The 12685-nt window shown below is 37.9% G+C and overlaps 1 protein-coding gene across 2 annotated transcripts in view; it reads left to right on the plus strand.

Moving 5' to 3' along the window:
• The window catches only part of OLFM3 (olfactomedin 3), a 107596-nt gene extending 95568 nt beyond the window's left edge, over positions 1–12028 (plus strand). Inside the window, exons 5-6 of one of the 2 annotated variants that reach the window (XM_007062618.3) lie at positions 7896–8002; positions 9311–12028. In XM_007062618.3, the coding sequence (XP_007062680.1) occupies positions 7896–8002; positions 9311–9988 (785 nt within the window). In that variant the 3' untranslated portion in view covers positions 9989–12028. The remainder of the gene's footprint in view (positions 1–7895; positions 8003–9310) is intronic. The other variant, XM_043521317.1, reaches the window with a different exon arrangement.
• Positions 12029–12685: the final 657 nt, after the last annotated feature.

Consider the following 12685-nt stretch of genomic DNA (forward strand, 5'->3'; position numbering starts at 1 on the left):
CCACAGCCATTGTAAAGAGTGAAACTTGTTTCTTCTCCTTAGAACAGGAAAATGTCACTTTGCAGCAGTTGATAAATATGGCCTACATTTTCAGAAGTGTGCATGCAGTTTAGCATACGCATGACTTGTGTGCATACATTTTGTTGTCTGCATATAAAAGGGTGTGTGTGCTTGCATGCATTTGTGTGTGCAAATCCTCAGCTGGCACGCATGCAAGTCAGATACACACAAGAAAATGTAGGCCTTAATGTACTGCACATAATGTGCTGTACATAGGGACAATTTTTACTCTAGTAATACACTGCTTTCCTATGATTTATCACCTTCATTGAATCAGCTACTGTGCATTAATGCTATTTAGTAGTGACAGATTTTTAAAAATAAGATCAGTCTAGTAAATCAATATTCTCTCAGACAACAGTTGCCTATGAAATATGAAAGAAGCTATTAGACTGGATACATGCTGGACTCATTTCCAGCTTCTTATACAGCAAGGTCAAGGGAAAATTTGACATTGATATTTTTGCTTGGGGCCAGGAAAGTGTGATATCATATTCAACAAAGAAATCCCATCATATTGATCACAAAAGAGATGGTAACTTTGGCAAAGAATTCTTTTATTGATAATAGTGATTCTTTGTATGGTACAATTCCTGTAGATTCTGAGGAGCTTTACAAACACTAAGCTGTACAGCCTTCTGTGAGGGAGGTAAGAATGATTATCCCCATTTTATAGATGAGGAAACCATAAAACAAAGAAGGTAAGTGACTACACCACAGATTAAACAATGACTCAGTGACAAAGCTCAAAACAGAACCCAGGAGTTTAAACTCCCAGTGGTAGGCTTTAACCACTAGACCATCATATTTCCCAGTTTGGGGCTAAGTAGGATAATAGATACATAAACTCTAAGTAAAGGGTGCGTTCAGTCTCTAGCTCTTCATTTTACAGTGTAGTCCCATAACAAATTTTATCCTAAGGAAGGATACAAAAGAAGTAAAGCATCTGGAAACTGCTTATGCACACACTGAAAAGTGGGCTCACTTCCCTCTACCCTGTTCATTACCCATAATAATTCAGGTCAGTGTTTAGTATCTAAATAAATACCTGAAACACTCTGCATATAAAAGCCCGATTGACTGTGTTTGAGACAGAAAAAGGAAAACCTCATAACTAGGTACTAGCAGAGTTCAATAGATAAATATTTATTAATTAACCAAGAAAACTTTTATTCTGTCCTTGTACTAAATGTATTCAGCTCATTTTCTTTCAGCAATACATCTAAAAAGTAACCTTACATAAAAATAAAAATGACTTATATGATCATTACAGTGGGATTGTTTTGTTTTGTGGTATATGGTATAACTTGTAATCTTCAGGGTAAACACTAGTCATCACAGAGATTGTGGGGATATATTAGCATTGGCTACCCACACCTATGTGTACCCTCAAAACAGCCACATGCTCAATGGTCTTCCCAGCCTCCCCCACACGTTCTAGTGACATACAGAGTAGGTGCTGGCAATGTCTCATCACCCCATGGACAGTTCTGGAAGGCATTCTGCTTTTCAGGATTCCCTAGCATGCAGGGATAGTGCATCCGCTTCTACACTCCTTCATGGGTAGTATACACTCCTCATCCCGTACCCTGATCCTCTTCTTAAACCAGCATAAATCATGAGCAGCTGTATTGAAGTCCATGGAGTAACACTAGTACAAGAAGGGAATCAGGCCACAAACACCCATGAGATGGTGCACTGTACTCCTTATACAGTCACATTTAGTGAACAAACATTAAAAGGCTTGGCTGTTCAGTTAGGATAACCTTTGGGATTTTCAAATGCGCTCAGCATGGGCCTTGCTGTTTCCATTGAAATCAATTAAAGTTTTTCCAGTTGAAGCAGATTTAGACCAATACTCAGTGTTTTAGAAAAATCTCACCCTGAAAATCTGCTGTTATCTAAACCTATCTGGATATCTTTGTTCTGAAAAAAGTACTGCAAATCTATCAAACAAGCTCTCACAAGAATGTTCCAAAATTTTCTCTTCTTTGCTGGGATGGAAGTACATAAGACTTTCCTTTCTCACTATCATCTGGTATTTCTGCTTATGAGGAAACTGAAGGGCTGAGATGTAGTATAGTCAAAAGTTTATGTGCCATGACAAGAGTTATTTCTACATTGACACACTGTTCTTCTGACAGAAAAAAAAGGAGCTTTTGGCCCTGAAAAATAATCTGTGTTTACATTTCTTAGCCACTGTTACTATTGTAGAAAATTCACGTGGCAGATTGTTTCTTTGCTTCGCTGATCTTTCCCAGCTATATTTCTGAATTCACAACTATATCACAAATAGACACAGGATAACTCTGTGATGCAAAAAATCCTGTATTATGGTATTACTATTAGTCACTTAAAAGATAGTAACAAGGTGTTTCCAATTAACACCAAGATTCAGTAAAACAATTAACATGCATGTCTAATATAGTTGTAGTTGCTAATGTCTGCCATTCATTTCAGAGTTGATGAAAGGACATAGCAGGGGATAAAACAACGAGGAGTTTTCCATCATCTCCTCTTTTGCCACTCTGCTGTCAGCATGTCTGCCTCCCAGGACTGTTTTTAGAATATTCACTTTCTATCTTGTTTCCAAAGGAAACAAGAAACCGACTATCCAGAAAACATCTAATGAATTGGATCAAGAGCTTTTCTTTTTTAATTTATTTTCACCTCAAGGGAAGGAGGGCCAGGACATTTTCCCCATTTTGTTGTTTTTTACCAGCTCTTTATTTCCTTTCCTTTTTTAATCTGGTCACTTTCTAACTTAAAACAGGATCTAGAAATTTTTCCAGCTGCTGTAGCTGAAACCCCTGTTTTGGCTTCAAGGGGTCCAGTTAGACTTCCAATCAGAGAGGACCAGTGGGATCCATATACTGATCTACCCCATCCTGGGAGGGGGAATTTCAGTCATCTCTGCAGCACTTTTCCCATGCCCTGGACTCAAAGAACAGCATTGCAGAAAGCACTTCAGAAAGCCATGAGAAAGTTAATGCAGCCTGAGCCTGAACTAATCCTTCTGCAGCTCCCATCCACAGAAGGAAATCCTCCTTAAAGGCAGGTTCTAAGGGCAGCTTCCACCTGCAGAGTCCCTGGCAGTTTGGCTCCACAGATGCAGAAGGGAGAACTGATACAGGTGGCAGGCCCTGGTAGGTTTGATGGGTTCTGGGACAGAACCGCTGCCCATTGCACAAAGCAGCAATCTGTATCCCACTCCCCTCCCCACAGAATAATTCCAGGAAAATTCGACTAGGGGAAACTCTTGGAGTTTTCCTTTCTCAGAGCACCTGCCTGTGGAAGAGGCCGTGTGTTTTTTTGTTTGTTTGTTTTTTACATCAGTCAGCTACAATATATAACATGACAGAGTAGTGTTTTATTTTCTGTTGAAAAGATGATGTTCTAAATGTAACCCAGACATGCCATGTCACTGACATTTTATGGGACTGATACTGCATCTTCAGTTCATTAATATCACCATTCCCTCACAAACAACGTTCGCATTCAAGAACAATTCCCATGCAGCCAAATGGACAATTATGGGAGTTTGCACTGAAGATGAGAATGAGCTGGGATTAGATCACCACAGTTTAAAGTAGATAAAAAAGTACCTGTTTCCATTTTTTGCTCGGAACGGAAAATTGGAACTACTTGTAACCATGTAACAAAACTAATCTTGCTTCATTTATGAATTGTTAAAAGTCTTCATATCAAAACAGTTCTCTTTCTCCAGACGTCCCTGTAGAATGCTGCACCACAGTTGGACAAATAGGGGAAAGTTAAAGTTAATATTTAATATTATTTTAACATTAAATTGATAAATAACATTTCATTCTTTAATAACTTGTTATAAAGAATGCCATGAAATGCCTTAGGAATAAATTAGTCCATAATAATTAACAACATTTCAATAAAAACAACTAATGTTTTAGCACAGTGGGCTTGGCACTTTACAATGTACACAAATACAGATTGCCTCAAGGTCCAATCCTGCAAAATCTTTACAGCTCCATTGTTACATGTATGCAAATGTGTTTGCAGGATCAGATTCCACAAGACAGACATGGAGAAAATGATGAGATCTAGGTACAATATTTCCCAGAGAAAAGGGGCAGCTTACTTTTTCATTGTTTTAAATTCTGTTAATCAGATTCTCTTTTCTTCTGATGTGTCACTGGTCAAAAAGGCATTGCACGTGATTTAGTGTTTGTGTGATTCATGGAAGTGAAATGAGGAGATGGGGCTTATATTTTGTCAATTAATTTCCTCCTCTGGTCTCACAATTTGTCTCCGTCCAGTCAGAGAGCCCAGAGCCTCACTCTGTTCCCAGGATCAGAACTTAGCAGGTTAGCTGATTTGTGGCACTCTCAGAGTAATTTTCAACCATGAAGGTTATACGCAGTAACCCTAAGTAGTTCTAAATAGTACAGACTGATCCATCAAGATCACTGCTCAAGTTGAGATGTGCTTTGGGGCCTCCATTGTCATTCTGTCATTCCTTCTGAATTCAAATTACTCATTGGTGCACATTGGATACTGATGTTGTGCGTGAACAAAATTCCGACTGCCCTTTGCTTGCATCAGCCTTATGCAAAAATGGGAGTTTTATTTTCTCTTTTCCTCCGCACACTATCACTCTATAACACCACCTCCCACACACAAAGCAATATTGTTGATAAGATTGACCAGACTTTTCAAATGAAAACTGAAGAGGCCTTTCTAAGTGTTGCCACAAATGAGAGATGTATGCATACATGCAACTGGGGGGAATCTGTTGAGATTTGAAAGGAGGGCAGGACTGAAGGCACATATCACTGCACTCCATGAGTGAAAGTCTCAGCTGGGAAGAGGTTGTGCCAAGATAACTTGTTCTAAGGGATGTAGAAGGACTGGGGACATTAGTCATTGAGGTGGGCGTTGATTGCTCCTCCTGTCTCCCTCCAAATCACAGAGGGGAATAGTCCAGTCTACATTGTGCACTAATATGAGAGCAATTACATTAGGAAGCCAACAGACCCACAATGCACCACTGGGGGCCATATCAGAAACTTCTGCACTGGATCCAAAGTTACTTTTAAAGTGGAGATGGGATGTGGTGGGTATAAGATGTGGTAGCCTTAGTTAGTTCTAAATAGCACAAACTGATTCCTCAAGCTCCCCATGCACAGAGACAGAAGCTTTGGGGCTTCTGTTACCAATAAAAAGGAAAGGGAAAACCGGAAACTGCAATAGAGAGAGAGGAGAAAGTGGAGGCAACATGTTCTTTGTTGAGGGGATGTCCCCACTGGATTATATGAAATCAGAATTTTGTCTCTTTTTAAATTCATCCCTCTTCTTCTTTGATTAGCCCACCATGGGTTTTGAAAGATAATTATCCAACAGTTATTTTGTAAATTCTAGAGCTAAATTTCAGGGCTAATTTTTTATACTTCTGTATATTCCTGAATTAAATTTTCCATTTTCTTTTTAAAATATCCTTTGTTTTAGAACTCCAAATTTTTCTAAAATGGAAAGGGTGTATTTTAATTCTAATTTTAAACACAGTACTTGAATTATACTAATTATGTACCCAGCAAATTCTTACATTATTCAGTTTGTATTTTTTCCATTAGTTAAAAAAACAGCAAGTAAATGTTAATTAGTTGCGGTGACTAATTTCATTCTAATTTCTTTCAGTGCTCTGTATGTTTTCCACTAATTTGATTCTCAAATCATAATTGTTTTAGTACTTTCCAAATGGTTTCTGACTTCACCACATATATATCCTTCACAAAATGAGTTTGCTGACATGTCATCTTAAATGAGGGTAAAACTTGGCCTGACTGGGATATATTAGTCAACTCCCCACAATGGAGATTTGCAAATCATACCGGAATGGAAGCATTCAGGCCATGTGTGACACTGGTAGCAGTTCTGTAAAAAAAGTCCCTGGAGAGATAGTTAATTAAATACTATAAGCAACTGGGGAAGGGGGGCGGGGACAGAGAACAGAATTTTAAAAAGTGGTGTCTTCTGCATGTTTAATCCCAGTATGTCTTCAAAAGATTCTGCAACCTGAGTTTGAGGTACACAGATGCTTGTTGTGTAGATCAACATTAACAGCCAACTAATAAATTAGCTCTCTTTTAAGAGGGCCTTAACAGTAAAAACACAACCTGTGCTGTTCATGAAATCCTCAGTATGTACTTAGGTTATGTTAATTTTTGTTATAACCCATTTTCCTAGCCTGGGATTGAATTGCTTTTGGTGATAACTCAGAAACTACCTGAACAATAGCCCCATTATAACTGTCTGAAATAGGAACATACAATACAGTGCATTCTGTGTCTGTTACATAAATTACAAAATGAAATCATGATGTAACCTGCTCCTTTGAATGATATACCTTAGCTTCTAAAGGGATATATTCTTTTTGTCTCTTACCTTTTCTGACTAGATTGTGTCATGTGCAATAGCAGTTATATCAGAATGAATTATATATATATATATAAAATACTTTTTTTAAAACAATCATGAAATGTTTCAATATTTACATTCAGCTGGAATATAATTTTTTTCCAAACTGCCAAGGTCACTTATTTATCTACACCATTCTGTGATATTAAGTTTTTGGCAATATAAACTTAGAATAAATTCCCTGTGAGCTTTGTTGGTAATAGGCATGTTATTAATGTCCCCTAAAATATAGATTTTGGGGGATTATTAGGAAGGTCAGCATTCAAGATCATATTGACTCTCATTATTTCCTCCCAGACAGCCTAACAAGGGACAGCATGGTGGATTACATGTCCATTGATGCGCAGACAATTCCAGAATAATTCTCATATTTACTTTCTTCATTTATGGTGTTTCTTGCTGATTACTTTGCCCATAAGCCTATGGTGGTTTTACACATTCGAGTCTATCTCTGTAACTGTTATCTATGGTATATTGGAGTTAATTATATTATAACTTGGATTATTATTCCAGATGCACCTACGGAGTTGAGTTGATTTGATTGTGTGGGGAGAAATTAGAAAATAATGAGCTGTGCATTAAGTCTCATAAACTGAGAGCAGGGATGAGTCAGGTCTTTCTGTAGGGGCATGTGGATGGGACTTTAGATCTGCCATTTTCAGTTCTCTAAGAATGAAATCCACTCCACTTGCCTGAATCTTGAGTTGCACAAAGTATTGGGGAGACTGATAACAATGGAATTAACTCACATTAGTAGGCACTAATGCCAGTAACATTTGCAGGATAGAGCTGTTAGTGCTCAGACAATTCATTCCAAGACAGCAGGAGCTCAAACATAGCTTCTTTTGTAATCTTCACCGAGATGTAAATTGAATATAATTTTGAAAAAAGTCAATTCAAAATCTTTAAATTTATGAATATTTGGATTACGCAATACTGGGAATCTGCATTAGAATTTTTTAATTTCCCTTTTCTCCTTCTGATGTGTCAAGTTGTTAATGAAGGGATAGACTTCTCAAATTCATTTGGAGGCAACACTAGCTTCTGGCTTTTCTGAGTGTGGTGGGGGAGATATTTTAATATATTTTATCTTATTTTGTTTAAACCCAGAAGGTATAAAAGTGTTTCAGAATCTTTATTAACTTTTCTAAAAAAAATCCCTGTCTCCTTTTTCAATAGAGAAAATGTAAACTACCCGTCTTCATACGCTAAGGATGAAGATTCATTTTCAACCAGCAACCCCATACATCCTGAAATCATTCTGTGGTTTATAGCAATTAGTCTTGTTCCCTAGACAGCTCTTTGACATCATTCAGAATATGGTCAGGTTATATTTAAATTGTTTGTGGCTTTCATAAGAGGTACATTTGTTTTTCTAATTTCAGCATGTGGCAAATTGATGAAAATTACGGGCCCCATTACAGTCAAGACCTCTGGAACCCGATTTGGAGCCTGGATGACAGATCCTTTAGCATCAGAAAAGAATAACCGAGTACGTTGGGGCATTGAATATCTTTCTGTTCTTCTGATACTTTATTTGCATTTTTAATCTTTACAAGGAGCTATTTCCCTACATGAGATTTTCCCAGTTAGCATTTATTTCTCGTATTCCCTGCATTTTCATATCCTATATTTTGAAGTAATTCAGTGGAAAAAAGGGTTAAACCATCCTCCTTAAAAAATTAATTCAACCGTATTACATATTTTCATTAGTTTTAAACTGCTTGTTTCAGGGAGGATGCATACTAGTCTGTATTCTGTATACAAATACACATTATTTTCCTTCTTTTCATTATATTTTTTTCAATGGCCATCTTCTAAGGACCCAATCCTGTAAACAGTTATTCATGAGTAACTTTACTCATGTGGGTAATCTCACTGATGTCAATGAGCTTCCTACGTGTGTATACTAATGCATATGCTTGCAGAGTTAAGCCCTCAATGTGGTTTATCCAGGTCTTTACCTGATAAGGCCAATACTAAAAAATCAATGCACTTGAGTTTGCTTGATTTCAGTCACAGCTAGTTGAAATAAGGCACGTATGCGTCACAAAAATTAACAAAATTTCATCTTGGGGGGAATTTTCCAAATTTTCAGCAAAAAGAAAATTTGTGTTTGTTTTTATTTTATTGTTTTATTTCTTTACTTTCTCTTCCCTCCCCCCTTAGCAGGGGCAAAAGGGGGGAAAGGTGGGGAGTGAAATAAAGGAATAAGGTGTGGAAGATAAAATGGGAGAGAAAGGTGATAGAGAACCAAAAAGTGGAAAAAAATCGGTAAGATACCAAAAAAAAACCCAAAAAACACATTTTCGTGGAAAACTCTCATTCCTGAAAATATGCCATTTTTCAACAAGTAAAGTTTCAACTGAAAAATTCCAACCAGTTCTAATTCTGGGTGTGACTCAAAGGTTCGAGTCACACTCAACTTTCCTTCCATCTTTGGGATTTTCACAGTCTGGGCACATCATTAACAATACAAACGACCCCTTGAGCCAGAGGCCCAAGCTATTAGAACACTCTAAAAGCAAACTTCTCTGACGCTGGCAGACGTTGTTGTGAAAGCAGCCTCAGAGAGGCTATTGAGTAGGTTCTGATCCAAAACGCTAGTGTTACTAATGTCTTTGCAACAGAATAAATATACAGACACATCCTGCACTTCTGTAGGTTTTATGAGCAAGTCTAGTAACTTACAATGCCACAGGATTTCTGGAACATTTTTTAAAATGTACTCAGAATACAGCATGATCAGCCAAGGATTCTATTTCAGTAGTTCACAGCCTATTCTTTATTTTTCTTTCAGGTCTGGTACATGGACAGTTATACTAACAATAAAATTGTCCGTGAATACAAATCAATCACAGACTTTGTCAGTGGGGCTGAATCAAGAACATACAATCTTCCTTTCAAATGGGCAGGAACCAATCATGTTGTCTACAATGGCTCCCTCTATTTCAACAAGTATCAGAGTAACATAATCATCAAATACAGCTTTGACGCAGGACGGGTGCTTGCACAGCGTAGCCTGGAATATGCTGGCTTTCACAATGTGTACCCCTACACTTGGGGCGGCTTCTCAGATATTGACCTGATGGCAGATGAAATTGGGCTGTGGGCCGTATATGCTACCAACCAGAATGCAGGCAACATTGTTATCAGCCAGCTAAACCAGGATACGTTAGAAGTGATGAAGAGCTGGAGTACAGGCTATCCAAAAAGAAGTGCTGGGGAATCCTTCATGATCTGTGGAACTTTGTATGTTACCAACTCACATTTAACAGGAGCCAAGGTCTACTATTCTTATTCCACAAAAACCTCAACTTATGAGTATACAGACATTCCGTTCCATAATCAGTACTTTCATATATCCATGCTTGACTACAATGCAAGAGATAGAGCTCTCTATGCCTGGAACAATGGACATCAGGTCCTGTTCAATGTCACCCTTTTCCACATCATTAAGACCGAAGATGACACATAAACTTGTCTCTCCCCCTTAAACCCCCACCCCCCCGGCACACACGCACACTTCAAAAGTGTCATTTGTGATAAACTCTAAAACATCCTTCTGGATTTCTTTTTATTTAAGTTCTTTTTCATTAAAAAAACAGAAGCATTTTCTACTGTGCAATGTGTTCCAAATATGGCTGAGCCTGTCAAAAATGACCGGTTGGAAATACAAGCATCCTAACTCTTGAAAAAACAAGGCCTGCCATGACCTTGTCATGAAAAGCACTAAAGAGGGTTTAAATGGCTAAAGACAGTTTTAAAAAGATTATGATCTGCCTTATATTAGAGTCAGAGACTAATGGTGGCTTAAATGCATGAATGTCTTTTTTTTACCTTATGTCTTTTTTGACTCTGTCTATTGCTCAACATCAGGAAATATTTTGGTAGCAATCTGAAGCATAATGCACATTATTATTATTTATTCCAAGAGAAAGATTTTAGGGATTTGATTTACTTTGAAAAAATGTATATGATTCATTTTGCCATCACACAATTTCTGATGCGGTGCTGTACAGTACGTTTTGAACTCACTTGCAGTTTATCGACGATATGTATTTCTACCATTGTAACCACCATTGTGCAATTGTATCTCTTCACTTCCGTGAAAGTAAACTAAGTACTATTTTTTATAAAATATATTGAAGTTTAATCACAGTTCTAAACATGGGTCAATTTAAAGTTTTATCAAACACATGACAGCGGGTCCCCGACTTTTGGCTGGTAGATCACGCACACACACTTGGGGCATGCTAGCAAATCAGCACTATCAGCCTACATCCTCTTGTGCCAGTCTCTGTTGCCACCATCAATTGCCTTGCTCATTTTCTCTCCCGTGCCATTTTCTACCTTTCCTTCCTCCCAATCATTTTCTTTTTGATGTATTTTTTCACTGTCTAATTTTGGGTGTTATTTTGCTTTCATGTTTTGTAGCTCTCCCTATCTGTAACAGAAAGCTACATGCTGCTTTCTGTGATCTGTCTATGGGTTCCTCCTTTGGAAGCAGGCTCTCAAGGTTTACATGAATACTGCAGAATAAGAGGAGAGATACTTAGGACTGTATATGGGCTGCTGCCTCAGCCTGCACTCATATATGTATGAACTGCCCCTCTGGCTGGCTGTAATAGAGGCCACTGTAGAAGCAGGGATGGAAGGGAGGTGGCTTTCCTGGATCTACCAACCTCATTACCTACAATAAGAGGAGCACATTTCCACTGAGGGAAGGCTTATCTGGACATATAGCAGCTCAAAAAAAAAAAAGAGCGGCAAAGTGGTCAGGCATGATATCTGGTATCCATCATGATAGTTGATGTCTACTGATTTAAATGGGAAACGTAGTGCATGGCGAAACAAACTGCAACCGATATTTTGCAAAAATAGATATTGATAGATAGATATTGACTGAAATAGTATTGCTGCCTCTGGTCAAAAACGGATTCTCTTGAACGCAAGTTTTTTTGTGCAATCTGTGAGTTTTACCAATATTACCAGTTTCAAAACTGTGAGGGTGGGATGGGGTTGTTTGTGGAGGATTTATTTACTTATTTTTGCAACTGACATGGTAGAAAAGGAAAAAATGCTATATAACATGAAGAATGATACAGAATTATTTCATGTTACCATGATGCAGATCACAGATTATGAAAGCCACAAGTCTGCAGGACAGAGCACAGAGGCGCTGTTTCCCCCAAAATTTGTTTAGAACAAACACCTTTTTCAAATCCTTTTAACCAGAAAATGGGGAGGGGGGTGGGAATCACAAACCTTTTTTATGAACAATTTGTTCTTTTGTCAAAAAATTAAAAATTTGCTTTTTTTACCAGATCTATTTTGAAGCGATTTCACTTGTTAATTCTACCTTCAACATACCAATTGAGATCAGTTTATCTATTTTCAAATGTATATTTGGTCTCAAAGCGTGTCTGTTGTGCAATATGTAAGCACGCAAAGAATGGAATAATAGTGTGCCTTTTTTTCTGACTAATTGAAAAAAAAATAAACTTCTCATAGGGTGTAAAGAGTTGAGAAAACAACATGTTTGCCAATAGACAAAAGAGGAAGACTGCTGCCCAGCCCACCTTTTTTCTCCCTCTTCCTGCTGGAAAAGCAATGATAACTCTTCAATATCAGTTACTCTGAGCGTTGGGGTCACTGGATCCATGTAAATACTGATTGCACAGCCCCTGCCCTAACCCACCTCCATCACAGTCTTCCACACCAGCCTGTGTTAGGCTGTCATGGAGATCATCTCTGGAACACATAAAGGGTGGGCAGTACAGCTGGTCAGAAATGTATTTCATTTCTATGAAAATGGTTTTGGCTGAGTTTTTCAGGTTTCTTCCAAAAAGCTAACGCCAAAATATTTTTGGTTTCTGTTAAACTAAAAATTGAAACATTCTTGGTTCTCAGCTGTTGAAAACTGAAAAAAACCCAGCTTTTGTTTCCCCACAAAACCCACACAAATGTAAACACAAATGGAAATTTTCTCATGAAAATTGCCCTTCTGTCAAAAAAAACCCTTTTGGCCAAAAATCATTTGGTCAAGAAGTTTTCCACCAGCTCTATTGTTCAGACTCGCTAGTCCATGCTCACTCAACCTGCACAGCAGCTAGGGCTTAGGTCATGAAGAAGGCCCTTTGAATCATGGGTGAATTTCACCCCAATTTCTGTG

Source organism: Chelonia mydas, chromosome 8 (genome assembly GCF_015237465.2).
Source record: "Chelonia mydas isolate rCheMyd1 chromosome 8, rCheMyd1.pri.v2, whole genome shotgun sequence".
Taxonomy (NCBI): domain Eukaryota; kingdom Metazoa; phylum Chordata; order Testudines; family Cheloniidae; genus Chelonia; species Chelonia mydas.